At 53.4% G+C, this 15201-nt stretch overlaps 3 protein-coding genes across 3 annotated transcripts; 2 read left to right on the top strand and 1 right to left on the bottom strand.

Annotated features, from left to right (window-relative positions):
• Positions 1-373: 373 nt before the first annotated feature.
• Positions 374-7039, top strand: PG997_001158 (glutamate synthase; the record flags this gene model as incomplete). Its single annotated transcript, XM_066805473.1, has 6 exons — positions 374-498; positions 560-613; positions 677-717; positions 784-1455; positions 1512-6819; positions 6883-7039. 6 exons carry the CDS (start codon positions 374-376, stop codon positions 7037-7039), a joined length of 6357 nt encoding a protein of 2118 aa, XP_066675246.1.
• A 1262-nt stretch (positions 7040-8301) lies between these two features.
• PG997_001159 (VTC domain-containing protein) lies at positions 8302-10649 on the top strand (the record flags this gene model as incomplete). Its single annotated transcript, XM_066805474.1, has 3 exons — positions 8302-8932; positions 8994-9427; positions 9456-10649. 3 exons carry the CDS (start codon positions 8302-8304, stop codon positions 10647-10649), a joined length of 2259 nt encoding a protein of 752 aa, XP_066675247.1.
• Positions 10650-11394: 745 nt separating this feature from the next.
• PG997_001160 (uncharacterized protein) lies at positions 11395-13330 on the bottom strand (the record flags this gene model as incomplete). Its single annotated transcript, XM_066805475.1, has 3 exons — positions 11395-12511; positions 12549-12963; positions 13054-13330. The coding sequence occupies 3 exons, from the start codon at positions 13328-13330 to the stop codon at positions 11395-11397; spliced, it is 1809 nt and encodes a 602-aa protein (XP_066675248.1).
• Between the last annotated feature and the right edge of the window lie 1871 nt (positions 13331-15201).

Below are 15201 nucleotides of genomic sequence, written 5' to 3' on the forward strand. Positions count from 1 at the left end.
ACTCTCTCATGGAGTCAGTCCGGCCTTGTTCTTGCACCCCACGTTCCAATGGAGCCACCCAATTTCGATTCTGGTACACCCCGCATCTTTGGTGGTGACTCGGAACCTCTCCCAAGGCCATGCGGAACTCTCCGCGCGAACTGGGCAAGGCTCTTTCTGGATACTTGAGACCATCCGGACAATATTTTTTGTTTCATGTTTTAATCAACTGCTGAATTCTAGTCCATGTCTACTGTACTGACCTACTTCTTCTCCACTTCCACAGATTGACGTTGAGCGGCGTTGGCTGCTCTTATCGCCGGCTCACATCTATCTGCCTCTGTGATACCCAACCTCTCGGCCAATCCGGTTTCTCCTGTCTAGCCTGCCTAGCATGGGCCTACCTTCCGACTTCGACGACAGACAAACACACATTGACTCCGAGGGCGATGCCTATCATCCATATGAATATCAAACGGAGAACAATGGCTCTTGGGCTGGTGCCCTTCCTGTGAAGCAGTATGTTTCGCCCCTTTTCTGGTCATGAGAACATAAGACAATACTAATTGTGCCTTCACAGGGGTTTGTATGACCCTAGCTTGGAGAAGGATGCTTGCGGTGTCGGTTTTGCCTGGTATGCAATTGCCCGATCCTCCATCTTGAAAACTTGCTGTAACATTGTCTGACTTCTATATAGCCACATCAAGGGCAAGGCAAGCCACAAAATCGTCAGCGATGGTAAGTCAAATGTCATAACTCGCTGAGGCAACGCGGAGGCTCGACGCTAACTTTCCGCGATCACAGCTCGGAACTTGCTGTGCAACATGACCCACCGTGGAGCGGTTGGGTCTGACGCTCGCGATGGTGATGGTGCTGGTGTCATGACATCGATCCCCCACAGGTTCTTCATCAAGAACTTCCAAAATGAGCAAGGCATCAGGTTGCCTCCCCCGGGTCAATACGCTGTGGGAAACCTGTTCTTCAAGCCAGATGAGGAGACGCTGCACGAGTCGAAGAGGCACTTGGAAGACATTGCGGAATCTCTAGGCTTGAAAGTTCTTGGCTGGAGAGAACCCCCCGTAGACTCTACACTGCTTGGTCCTGCTGCGCGTTCTCGTGAACCCATCATCTTGCAACCCTTTGTGGTGCTCACCTCTGCTTACGGTGCTGAAAATGCCCCTGAAGTAACAGATGCGGAGAAGTTTGACGAAAGGCTGTTCGAGAGACAGCTCTATGTCCTGCGAAAGCGCGCCACCCACACCATTGGGCTTCACAACTGGTTTTATCTTTGCTCTCTGTCTAACAAGAATATTGTTTACAAGGGACAACTGGCGCCGGTTCAGGTCTATCAATACTACCATGATCTGGTCAACGCCGACTACCAGGCACATTTCGCCCTAGTACACTCTCGTTTTTCCACAAACACTTTCCCGTCGTGGGATCGTGCTCAGCCTCTGCGATGGGCAGCACATAACGGTAAGTAACGCCTAGTTCTGGCCAGGGAAGGATCTCGCCGCTTACTCTTTAACCAGGTGAAATCAACACTTTACGTGGAAATAAGAATTGGATGCGTGCCCGAGAGGGTGTCATGCAATCGGATGTCTTCGGCGATGAGCTTGAGCATCTGTACCCCATTGTTGAGGACGGTGGCTCCGACTCTGCTGCCTTCGACAATGTTTTGGAACTTCTGACCATAAACGGTGTGCTGTCACTGCCCGAGGCTGTCATGTTGATGGTCCCCGAGGCGTGGCAAGGAAACACGGCTATGGACCCTAAGAAGGCAGCATTCTACGAATGGGCTGCTTGCCAGATGGAGCCATGGGATGGACCGGCCCTTTTCACTTTTGCCGATGGCCGTTTCTGTGGTGCCAATCTCGACCGAAATGGTCTACGCCCATGCCGATACTATGTCATGGACGACGACCGCATCATCTGCGCTTCCGAAGTTGGTACTATCCCCGTGGAGCCAGAGTCAGTTATCCAAAAGGGACGTCTACAGCCTGGTCGTATGCTCTTAGTCGATACGCAAGCTGGCCGAATAATCGACGATTCAGAGCTCAAGGCTGCCGTCTCCAGCCGCCATGACTTCCGCACATGGCTTGACAACGAACTCATCTCTATGCCCAAAGTTCTTAGCAAGGTGTCCGAGACTATGGACTTGTCCCCTAAGCCTGACGCATCCAAGCTTCAAGAAGATCCTCTCCTGCTAGCTTTCGGATATACCCACGAACAAGTCAGCCTTCTCCTTGCCCCCATGGCCTCGGACGAGAAGGAAGCTTTGGGATCCATGGGCAACGATGCTCCTCTGGCCTGCCTATCAAACGCTCCTCGCCTTCTCAGCGAGTACTTCCGACAGCTATTCGCCCAGGTTACTAACCCTCCCATCGACCCTATTCGAGAATCTATTGTCATGTCACTTGACTGCTACGTCGGTCCTCAAGGCAATTTGCTGGAAATGGACTCTTCTCAGTGCGGCAGGCTGCATCTTCCCAGCCCCATCCTATCCATCCCCGAGTTCAACTCGCTCATGAACTTGCCCAAGTTGTACCCACAGTGGACCGTCAAGACCATCGACCTTACTTTCCCCAAGTCTGAGGGTGTTGCAGGATACCTGAAGCACCTAGACCATATCTGCGACGAGGCAACGGCCGCTATCGAGGGCAGGGACAAGATCATTGTACTGTCTGACCGAAAGACATCTGCCGATCGTGTCGCTGTATCCAGCCTCCTCGCCTCCGGCATGGTTCATCATCATTTGGTCAGCAACAAGTGGCGTTCCTTGGCCGCAATTATCATCGAGACGGCCGAGGCTCGTGAGGTGCACCACATGTGCGTGCTTCTTGGCTACGGTGCTGATGCTATCAACCCCTATCTCTCCATGGAGTGCATCCTTAAGCTTAACAGAGAGGGCTTGATTCGCAAGAAGCTCTCTGATGACACCCTGATTACCAACTACAAGCATTCCTGCGATGGTGGTATCCTCAAGGTCATGAGCAAGATGGGTATTTCAACTCTTGCCAGTTACAAGGGCGCTCAGATCTTTGAAGCCCTCGGCATTGACGACGAAGTCATTGAGCGCTGCTTCAGAGGCACTGCATCACGCATCAAGGGTGTCACGTTTGAGCTGATCGCCGAAGATGCCTTCCGATTCCACGAAAGGGGTTTCTCATCCAGATACACCGTCGGTCCTACTGGCCTCCCAGAGTCCGGAGAGTACCACTGGCGTGATGGCGGCGAAGCTCACATCAACGATCCTACTTCTATTGCCAACATTCAGGATGCTGTGCGTACCAAGAACGACAAGTCATACGAAGCATACTCTCGCTCTGAGTATGAGCAGATCAAGGCATGCACCCTCCGTGGAATGCTTGACTTCAAGTTTGATGAATGCACACCGATTCCTATCGACCAAGTCGAGCCATGGACCGAAATCGTTAGACGTTTCTGCACCGGTGCCATGTCTTATGGTTCAATTTCGATGGAGTCTCATTCCACTCTTGCCGTTGCCATGAACAGACTGGGTGGTAAATCGAACACGGGTGAAGGCGGTGAGGACGCCGAACGGTCCCAGGTGATGCCTAATGGCGATACAATGAGATCTGCCATCAAGCAAGTTGCTTCTGGAAGATTCGGAGTCACATCTGCCTACCTGGCTGACTCGGATGAGCTCCAAATCAAGATGGCCCAAGGTGCTAAGCCTGGTGAAGGTGGTGAACTGCCTGGCCACAAAGTTTCGAAGTCCATCGCTCGCACCCGTCATTCGACTGCTGGTGTCGGTCTTATCTCGCCCCCACCCCACCACGACATCTACTCCATTGAGGATCTGAAGCAACTTATCTACGATCTCAAGTGCTCCAGCCCCCGGTCTCGCGTCTCTGTGAAGCTTGTTTCGGAGACGGGTGTTGGTATCGTCGCCTCTGGTGTCGCGAAAGCCAAGGCTGACCACATTCTGATCTCTGGCCATGATGGTGGCACCGGAGCGTCCAGATGGACGGGTATCAAGTACGCGGGTCTTCCGTGGGAGCTGGGTCTCGCCGAGACTCATCAGACCCTTGTCCTGAACGATCTCCGCGGCCGTGTCGTTGTGCAGACAGATGGTCAGCTCCGTACTGGTCGTGATGTCGCCATTGCCTGTTTGCTCGGAGCAGAGGAGTGGGGTTTCGCCACGACTCCCTTGATTGCGATGGGTTGTATCATGATGCGCAAGTGTCACCTTAACTCGTGCCCCGTCGGCATCGCGACCCAGGACCCTGAATTGCGAAAGAAGTTCACCGGTACCCCTGAGCATGTGATCAACTTCTTCTACTACGTGGCCAATGAGCTCCGAGCCATCATGGCCCAGCTTGGTTTCCGCACCATCAACGAAATGGTGGGCCACGTCGAGGTTCTCAAGACCCGTGATGAGTTGCGCACCAACAAGACTGCCAACATCGACCTTTCGCTAATCCTGACTCCCGCTCACAAGCTGAGGCCCGGTGTCGCCACCTTCAACGTAAGGAAGCAGGATCACCGACTCTACGTCCGCTTGGATAACAAGTTGATCTCGGAGGCCGAGTTGACTTTGGACAAGGGTCTCCCCTCCAGAATCGAGTGTGATATTGTCAACACCGACCGTGCCATGGGTACATCGCTCTCGTACCAGATCTCCAAGCGATATGGCGAGGCTGGTCTTCCTCTGGATACTGTCCACGTCAACATCAAGGGATCCGCAGGCCAGTCCTTCGGTGCTTTCCTTGCCCCTGGTGTTACCTTGGAGTTGGAGGGAGATGCCAATGACTACGTCGGCAAGGGTCTCTCCGGTGGTCGACTTATTGTCTATCCTCCTCGATCGGCTGTATTCAAGGCTGAGGAGAACGTTCTGATTGGAAACGTCTGCTTGTACGGTGCCACTCTCGGAACCTGCTTCTTCCGTGGTATTGCTGCTGAGAGATTTGCGGTCCGTAACTCGGGTGCCGTCGCTGTCGTCGAAGGTGTTGGTGACCACGGCTGCGAGTACATGACTGGCGGTCGCGTCGTTATCTTGGGCAGCACTGGCCGCAACTTTGCTGCCGGTATGTCTGGTGGTATCGCCTACGTGCTCGACATTCACGGCGACTTCCACTCGAAGCTCAACATGGAGATGGTTGAGGCGTCAGATGTGTCCGAACCTAACGAGATCGCTTTCTTGAGAGGACTCATTGAAGACCATCACCACTACACCGGATCTGAGCTTGCCGCTCGTATCCTGGTTGATTTCAACCGCGCTCTGCCCCGCTTCGTCAGGGTCTTGCCCGTCGACTACAAGCGCGTGCTCGAGGAGGAAGCCGCCAAGGCCGCCGAGGCCAAGCGTGCCGAGTACAACCTGCCCATCGTATCCGGTGTCCAGGCTAAGAAGGAGGACAAGTCCAACAAGCTCCAGGACATGGAGGAAGCTGTTGGCGACAATGCCGCCGAGAAGAAGCGGTCTCTGGTTCTCGACAAGACGAAGGGTTTCATGAAGTATCAACGCCGGTCTGAGAAGTACCGCAGCGCCAAGACCCGTACCAAGGACTGGCAGGAGCTGTCCACTCGTCTCGACGAGGATGAGCTGAAATACCAGTCGGCACGATGCATGGACTGCGGTGTACCTTTCTGCCAGTCTGAGACTGGATGTCCTATCTCCAACATCATCCCCAAATGGAACGAATTGTTATTTGCCGGCCAATGGCAGGATGCTCTGAACCGTCTTATCATGACCAACAACTTCCCCGAGTTCACTGGTCGTGTCTGCCCCGCGCCTTGCGAAGGCGCCTGCGTTCTTGGTATCAACGAGGATCCCGTGGGTATCAAGTCTATCGAGTGCGCCATTATTGATCGAGGTTTCGAGATGGGCTGGATGGTGCCTCAGCCGCCCGAGGTGCGCACTGGCAAGAAGGTCGCCGTAGTTGGATCGGGGCCTGCTGGTCTTGCTTGTGCCGACCAATTGAACAAGGCCGGACACAACGTTACTGTGTATGAGCGTGCCGACCGACCCGGTGGCCTGCTTATGTATGGTATTCCCAACATGAAGCTCGACAAGCGTATCGTCAAGCGACGAACTGACTTCATGGCGGCTGAGGGTATTGTGTTCAAGACGGGAGTCGCTATTGGCGAGGACGTTACTCTGCTGGACCTCAAGGCCCAGAACGACGCTGTTGTCATCGCTACCGGTGCCACGGTCGCTCGAGACTTGCCCATCAAGGGCCGTAACCTTGAGGGTATTCACTTTGCCATGGAGTTCCTGCACAAGAACACCAAGTCCCTGCTCGACTCTGAACTCCAGGACGGATCGTACTTGTCTGCCAAGGACAAGAACGTCGTCGTCATTGGCGGTGGTGATACCGGTAATGACTGCATTGGTACCTCAGTTCGTCACGGTGCCAAGTCGGTCATCAACTTTGAGCTTTTGCCTCAGCCTCCGCCGCAGCGTGGCCGTGACAACCCATGGCCCCAGTGGCCCCGTATCTACCGTGTTGATTATGGCCACAGCGAGGTCGCGCAGCACATGGGCAAGGACCCCCGTGAGTTCTGCATCATGTCCGAGGAATTCGTTGACGACGGCAGCGGTCGCGTCAAGGGTATCAACACGATCCGCGTGGAGTGGACCAAGTCCGCTTCAGGTGGTTGGGACATGAAGAAGCTGGAGGATAGCAAGCAGTTCTTCCCAGCTGACATGGTTCTTCTCTCTATGGGTTTCCTCGGGCCGGAAGCTCGTGTACTGGGCGATGATATCGAGAAGGATGGTCGCAAGAACGTCAAGACTCCTGCCGGCTCGTACGCTACCAATGTCGAAGGTGTATTCGCGGCAGGTGACTGTCGCCGCGGACAGTCGCTGATCGTTTGGTAAGTTTTCCCCAATCCGTGCGGTTCTCAAGGTTTACAATAATACTAATAATTCAACTACAGGGGCATCAACGAGGGCCGACAAGCAGCTCGCGAGATCGATCTCTACCTGGAGAAGTGCACCAGCCTGCCCGTGACTGGTGGTATTGTCAAGCGTACTGCTCAGGAGATCTTCCAGGCCGTTCATGGCGATAAGCACACGCATACGGTGCAAGTGTAAGCTTACGTCGGCAAATAGATTTTTGGGTGTTTGGAGCAAGGTCGGGCGAGGCGAGACGACGACGTCTTCAACAGAACTGATTATGATACCATGAGCAAAAGGGGGAAGTAAAACTGGCAATAGGCCCCGGGGAGCATGATGTTTTCGGCTGCATTTTCCCTACGTTCGTTCATTCGTTTGTTTTCACGGTACAGATCGAGCCATTACCCTGTACATACTCATGGCCAAGGTCTTCAGTTCTTTATGGTATATGATAGTAAATGATAGTATATGAGTATTTGATACACCAATGTCTCCGTCTACATTGTAGATCCGTTGTTTCCCAAGTGGCCGGGGCAGTAGCGACATGTAGAAAACATGCGACTGACCAAAACAGACAACCATGATTGAATTATCCCCTTAATGGCGACAACGCTGCCCTCCCCATGCCATGCCGTCCTGTACACATTAGGGAATAATATTAAGTGCCGCGGTATAACAATGTTTATCCCACTGGGTATGATGCTTATCCTACTGGATGTGATACTTACATGTATGTAATTCGATAAATAAACCTATCGATTATTTGCGCAAAGTCCCGATTATACCAAAGGCAGCGTTGTCGCCACCAGATGGATACAAGTAAATTACCTAACGAAATGGATCACAAGCATGGCGATGGAGTCGTTCGTCCAGGAGTATGTACCTAGGTAGGTATGTATGGCGCAGTTTTCCCGCAGCGTCAGGCACGTGTCACATGTCCGGCCTACTGATTGGACAATGGGAGACGGACGGCATCTCGGGCAGACATGGGCAGACATGGGAAAATATGGGCGGCGCAGGTGGCAGTAGCGCCGCTGTAGGCAAGTGGGGGCAGGATGGAGAACAGTGACGAAACTTTGGCTGGCATTGGAGCCGTTGGCCCATTTGCGCGTTGCTTTGACGATCGAGGCCTTTTTCTGCCCAGCAGGCCCTACCATGCTCTGGTCAATGTTTACTTGCGATGCTACTTGGCCCACGGTTGTTGCTGAAAGCCCGACATACATCGACTCTTTTTTTTCTAGTCGGCAGCAACACGACATCGCAATAAAAGAAAGAACATAACGATTTGATCCTTTTTGACTGCAGATTCCCTCCTTGTTTGCCAACTATTCTACTGCTTTTTACTATAACGCAGATCTCTCGCCGTTGCCGTGCAGGGTCGGCTAGCTTCATAGCCTCCATCTTCAGACTGTCTTACCTGTACATGATATACTGAGACTCGAAACTCGGCCTCCCCCACCATGCGTTTCGGCAAGACGCTGCAGCAGTCCGTATACGAGCCATGGAAGGGCCAGTATATGGACTACGCGAAGCTCAAGAACCTGCTTCGCGAAGACCGCAAGGATGACGACCAGGCCTGGACCGAGGAGGATGAGAACCAGTTCTGCGATGAGATCTTCAACGTCCAGCTTGACAAGGTCGCCAAGTTTCAGGAGAAGGAGCTCGATGCTCTCAAGGACCGCATCGAGGTCGCCTTCGAGAAGCTCAAGGAAATGGCCCCGACCGACGACAAGCCCAAGAGCGACATCACCAACACGAGGCTCAAGGAGCTCAAGGCCGAGCTCGACGCCATCACCAACGAAGTCAAGGAGCTCAAGAAGTACAGCAGCGCCAACTACACCGGCTTCCTCAAGATTGTTAAGAAGCATGACCGGAAACGCGGCGATCGCTACAAGGTCCGGCCGCTGATGAGGTTGACCCTGTCCAACCGCGGCCTCAACTCCGAGTCGGCCTACACCCCACTGCTCAAGAAGCTGTCTACCATGTACTACATTATCGACTCTCATCTCGAGGAGGGAGAGCAACAGCAGCTTCCCGACCTGGAACACCAGGAGGAGGTCCATAACGGCGAGAAATATACTGCTCACAAGTGTAAGAAGTGGCATCCAGGAAGGCATGCAAACATGGTATCGACTAACATTTCTGACTCTAGTTTGGGTCCACCCCGACAACCTGCTTGAAGTGAAGGCTCTGATTGGGCGCCGTCTTCCCGCTCTCGTGTATAGCAACTCGTCCTCGAAGGAAGTCGACGGCAGCGAAGACCCCAGTATCACTTCGCTTTACTTTGATAGCTCCAAGTTTGACCTATACACCCGAAAAGTCGAGCGCCAGACCGATACTTCGTCCTTGCGGCTCCGCTGGTATGGCCAGCTGAGCACGAAACCCGACATCCTGATAGAGCAGAAGATCATCCATGAGAATGGGAGCAGCGAGGAGAAGAAATTCAACATCAAGGACAAGTACATCAAGTCTTTCATTGATGGCGACTATAAGATGGAGAAGACGGTCGAGAAGATGGAGCGCCAGGGTCAGGAGGCTGAACAAATCGAAGCCTTCCGTAAGGTCGCCGGAGAACTTCAGGAGTTTGTCACCAAGAACAAGCTTGAACCAGCAGTTAGGGCAAACTACACCCCGAGCCGCGTTCCAGAAGCCTGCCGATGACCGCGTGAGGGTTGCCATCGACTCCAACATTGCCTTTGTCCGCGAAGATACCCTGGATAAGGATCGACCCTGTCGCGATCCTCGGCAATGGCACAGGACGGATATCGACAACAGCAACATGACCTACCCTTTCGCAAATATCAACCAGAGCGAGGTCTCAAAGTTCCCTTACTCCGTCTTGGAAATCAAAATCAAGGAAGACGCCAACCGCAAGAGGCCGGCGTGGGTCGAGGACTTGATGGCCTCGCATCTCGTCCATTCCGCCCCTAGGTTCTCCAAGTTCGCCCATGGTGTGGCGTCTTTGTTTGAGGACTATGTCAATAACCTGCCCTTCTGGCTTAGCGATCTAGAGACAGATATTCGCAAGGACCCTCACAAAGCCTTCGAGGAAGAAGAGCAGAGAAAGGCTCGCCGAGCTGAGAATGAGCAGGTAGTGGGCAGCTTCCTTGGGAAGCAGCCCGGGTCGAGCTCGTATAAGCCAGCTGCTAGCTCGCCCATTGGAAAGTCATACATGTCTGAACGTGTTGCAGCCGAGGCTGATGCAGCACGTCCTGCAAACGTCGTCCGAGACGAGAGCCAGGAAGATACTGCCACGGAAGGAGATCATAACTACGGGACTTCGAGCTCTGTGTTTCCCGGCTTTTCCATTGCCAGCTACGCTCGTTTCAAGCGGGACCGGGACCGTGCCAAGCTGCCCGAGGGTGTTGTCGAGCCCAAGACCTGGCTCAAGAACGCGGGCCCCCTGCAGATTGAGCCCAAGGTCTGGCTGGCCAACGAGCGCACGTTCCTCAAGTGGCAGCACATCTGCATCCTGCTCGGCAGTCTCGCGGTCGGCCTCTACACGGCCGCCGGCGAGAACTTCCTGGCTGAGTGCATGGGCATCGCCTACATTGCCATCGCCGTCATGGCCGGCATCTGGGGTTACTTCATGCTCCACCGGCGCCGCAACATGATTGTCGAGCGCTCCGGTAAGGACTTTGACAACTTAATTGGCCCCCTTTGCGTCAGCGTGGCGCTCATGATCGCTTTGATTCTCAACTTTGTGTTCGCGTACCGCGCTGCCTTTGCTAAGGCTCGCGGCGAGGATGGCGCTCCCACGCATGGTGGGAATGCTACTATCCCCCAGTACGTCATGGGTGAGTTGTGAGGAGCCCGCGTGTCTGTATTTACGTCGTATAATACCTTGACGGAGGAGGGATGGTTAGCAAACTGAGTTGCCTCGAGGAGAAAATAAGATCTCCTCCCATTGACATCCCCTGGGGGTGGACCGGAAGATAAGAACAAGGGGTAATTTACTTTATTATACTGGTTGCATTGACTACGTTCATGGAAAGTTGAAGGTTCTGAGATCATCAGCGGATTGGATATATTAAAAATTGTATGGTTTAGATTGTTGCATTAGTCGGTGAAAATGGAAATCACCAGTTGGAAGCATGTCTTCAGTAACATTGGTTTATGAACACTTAGATGAAGTTAGTGATGGGCTGGCCTCCTCTCTCGCGATCTAGCCTTTAGTTTGTGCAAAGAGTTCGATTGTTTATCCGGCAAGCAGTCTCCTCCTTTTTTGAATGATGTATTGGAAACAGATGAATATTTCACGTTCACAGCCAATTCTAGACCTCGCTAAAGCGACAACATCAGGATTTGGACGAGACGTATTTATTGGCCCGCAAAACTCCCAATCTGGATGTGGGCTATGAGACAAAGTAATGTTCCGAATCGTCTAGCTATGTACCAAAGGCAACAATATGCCCACTGAGGGATCTGGGCACCCGCAACGCGTCTGCGGGGCATGTAATTCATGGGATATAACAAGGCTGTCAGCTAGCAAGAAGATATTCCAGCGGTTGCTGCCACTACGTTGACGAGGGTACTGGTGCAAAGAAGCACCTTTATTTGTCACCTCCAAACTCGTCGATCCAAGCAGCCGTGGCCTTGTCGACCTTTCTGCGGTAATCTTGTTGCGTGTGGCACTGCTCCAAGAAGACCTCGTACTTGGCGTCCAGCAGAGTCTTCTCGCCCTTGGACGTACCGGGCTTAACGAGACGTCCGGGCTTGCTCATGCGATCCATAATGGTCCAGAGATTCTCCGTGGTGCCATCGGCACCAGCACTCGCGGCCTTAGCCCCCAGCATGGCTGCGCCGTGGACGACGGCAGCGTGTACGTATCGTGGAATGAGGACCGGCATGTCGCACACGGTAGCAATCAAGTCCATGAGCATGTCGTTCTGGCACTGTGAGCCAGACATGAAGATCGAGGCGATGGAGTGGCCCGACTTGTTCATCGACTCGATGATCTGGCGTGTCTGAAGGGCGATGAATTCCATGGTGGCGTAGTAATAGAGTGCGAGACCATCCACACTCGAGTCGGGACTCAGACCGATCACAGAGCCCTTCATGTTGGGATCCGCAACGGGCGAGCGGTTGCCCCAGAGGTCCCCGTAGAAGAAGAAGTGTCGACCTAAATAGGACACGGATGGCGCATTTGCCTTCTCAGCGAGCTCTCGAAGATGCAGGTTCAGATAGTCGTATATGTTGAGTTGCATTGCTTCTGCGAGAGGCAAAACCTGGGAGTGTGCGGGATGGGTCTCGATTACATGTCTCAGAAGCTCGCCTGTAGCCGACTGTCCGCCTTCGGCCATCCAGTAGTCCGGAAGCAGCACGTCTCGGTAAGGGCCCCAGACACCGTTGACGAACACTGGCTTTTCTGACATGGCCAGATGGCAAGTCGATGTACCAGCGACGGCCGCGAGTCTAGTGAAGGCTTGGGGTAGATCGTTCGCGGGCAAGGATTCGTCGGACTGACCATATTCAGTGTCGACTTTGGCACCAACGGTGCCGATCCAGCCGGCGTAAGCATCGATCACACCACTTCCCACGGCAATACCGACGGGAAGCCCAAGCTCTCGGCTCGCCTTCTCAGACAGTGTTCCGACTAGCTCGCCGGCGCTCAGATACTTCCCATTCTGTGTGGAGTAGATGTCAGCGGTTTGTTCGTATGATGAAAGACTGACACTTAAAGAAATAGGCTCACCACCCCGTTGACTCCCCCATGCGCTTGAAGTCATCCTTGACTAGGTCGCCCAAGCCAATGGTCTCGTAGAAATCCTCCTGCCAGCCCTTGACACTGCCGTCCACGCCAACGGGTACAAAGCCCTGCTTACAAACAGTGCTGCAGAAGCTCCGTGTCTCGCTACCGGTTGCCAGATGGGTCAGAGCATCCGCCAGGTCGTAGAACTTGCATCGGTCGAAGAGCTCAGGCGTCATGTTGTTCTTGAGCCATAGAACCTTGGGGATCTCCATCTCAATGCTCATCTTACCACCGACATAGCGCAACAGGTTATGGCCAGTTGCGTTGATCTTCTCCGTTTCCTCGACAGGCCGGTGGTCCAGCCAAAGAATGACGTTTCTGGCATTACCATCGTCCTCAAAGGTTGGCCCAGTAACTGTGACGGGCTCGTCTGTGTCGTGGAGAAGACAGCCAGTGAGCAGGTAGCATCAAAGCCAATACCCTTGATCGTATTGGGATCAACGCTGGATTGGTGGATAACTTTGTGCACGCATGAGCAGATACAGGTCCAGATGTCGGTTGTGGATTGTTCCTGGTGGGATATGAGTGTTAGTGGCCACGGGCATCCTTTCTGTGGCGGTCGAAGGCTCGTATTGTCTTACATAATAGCCAGCCTGGGGCTGCCAGAGCTTGATGGATTCCGAAGCCAGAGCCTTGATGTCTCCCGTAGAATCGATAAGACAGGCCCGGGCCGAACCAGTACCTACATCGATACCGATGAAGTAATCCTGCACAAGGTGAATCATTTCAGGTTCCATCTTGCTTAATTTGCATGAGGCGTATGGGAATGGGTTTGGGGAAGGGAGCTTGGATCAGAGTAGAGGGCGGGCAGGTCAGGGTTTTGTTTGGGGGCTCAGGTTGTGGTCAAGCAAACGCACATTGTTTTCAACGTGAATAACGTTGCGAGTGCTATATCAGGCAATGCATTCTGTCAGCAAGTGCCATCCTCCCACGGTGAATACAAACTAGCTTCGAGACACAAGACGCCGATCCATCCAGGGCTACGTACTCCATCGTGTGATCCGATGCCGGTAGTACTCCCTATGATAGAGTACCAGGTATTCAGCTCAACGGTTGAGAGTGCCCGGGAAGTGCGACCAAGCGAACGAATAGCGGCGTGGCGGAAGCTGACTTGAGGGTGTAGCACGCGGCATGCGTGGGTGGCTTGTCTTGATGACGGGTGAGTTTGTCTGCTTTTTCTTTCTTTTTTGGCTCTTGCGTAAGGTAGGTACAGCAAAGTGACCAATCCGATCAGATCCGATCACTCAGTAGTGTAAGACAGATATGCAGCTTTGGAGCAAGAAAAGAAAGCCTGGGTAGTAGGTAGTTGCACGGGGGTTGCTCTGCATTTTGCTTTGTAGGTTACAACACTTACATGTCCACCTTTAGAACCACACGTTGGCAGACAGGGCAAGAGGGCATATGGCCTCATGTCGGATGACCTCACCGGTGCACCCGTACCTACCCCAAAACACCCCCAGCCGGTCTTCCCATTGTACTGCATTGCCCAGCAGCGTCTGATGCCATCTGGTGTTGATCACCCATTACCTACACAGAACAGGCAGCCCGAGCCCCGGACAGAGCCCAGGCTGGCTACAAGTACATGTAGCTGGAGGTGGGGGCAGCGGGGGCAGGGCGTAGGGCGTAGGGGCAAACCCCAGGCCCCCCCAGGCCCCCCAGGGTTCTGAACCGGTAGTGATTGTCCCCCCATCTCACCGTATGGGGGTGGGGTAGCTGCGAATTGACTCTTCCGATAGGGCTACCTCGAACTCTTACTTGTGGGACGCTTGGAGGTTTTCCTTTTACGCAAGACCGTGATCCGGGTTGACCGACTATCGTGACTTCTTGCGCTGCCCTGCTGTCTGTCTCTTCGTACCTAGCAGCCAAGTGCCTATCGCGAGGTTGCTACGCGGATCTTGTCATCATTAGGCATGCCTACTTACATATGCATCTGTAGATGACCATAGCCCGGCCCTTTCTATGCCGCCAAGCTCGATAGTCGGTCGAGTATAGAAACTCTATGGGCCATCCGGGCCAGAGTTGGGTGGCCAGACTCTTCCATGGAATCCGTGTATCCGCACAACTGCAACCCTTGAAAAGGTCGAGACTCTTGGGATGGCCGCACGTATGTCCGGTGCCTTGTCGGTCAAGCATCCCTTCCTCCTTCACCGCAAATGTCTGGTAAGCCATGTGGCCTTGAATGCTTTTTTTTTTTTTTTTTTTTTGCACTGGATCGAGAGCGGGAATGATACCACCACCGGACATGGCCACCCTACTTCGTCCAATCAGCGATCCTCCTTGGCATAGCTGAAGATGCAAACTGCACATGGACGCCCCAAAGTCCTCTATGTGGCTTCATAGGTCAAGCTGCAGACGAAAGCACTGGAATTGGGTTCTATCATATTCCCTAATAAGTCGATCTAATCCTGCTTGCTAGGGATATTCGAGGAAAGCCACTCGGACGCTAAAATATCCCTAGCTGGACCTTGACATCATGTATAATAACCCAGCATTCGTAACACCAAAGACTTATAACTCAACAACTTCAGGCTGAGTCCATCAAATGCGAGAAAAGTGCCACCGATTTAAAGCCAGGTAGCCTGCTACTGCAGCTCTCAGTCGAATGCTG

This window comes from Apiospora hydei (assembly GCF_038363865.1).
Source record: "Apiospora hydei strain CBS 114990 chromosome Unknown utg000002l_segment0_segment0, whole genome shotgun sequence".
Taxonomy (NCBI): domain Eukaryota; kingdom Fungi; phylum Ascomycota; class Sordariomycetes; order Amphisphaeriales; family Apiosporaceae; genus Apiospora; species Apiospora hydei.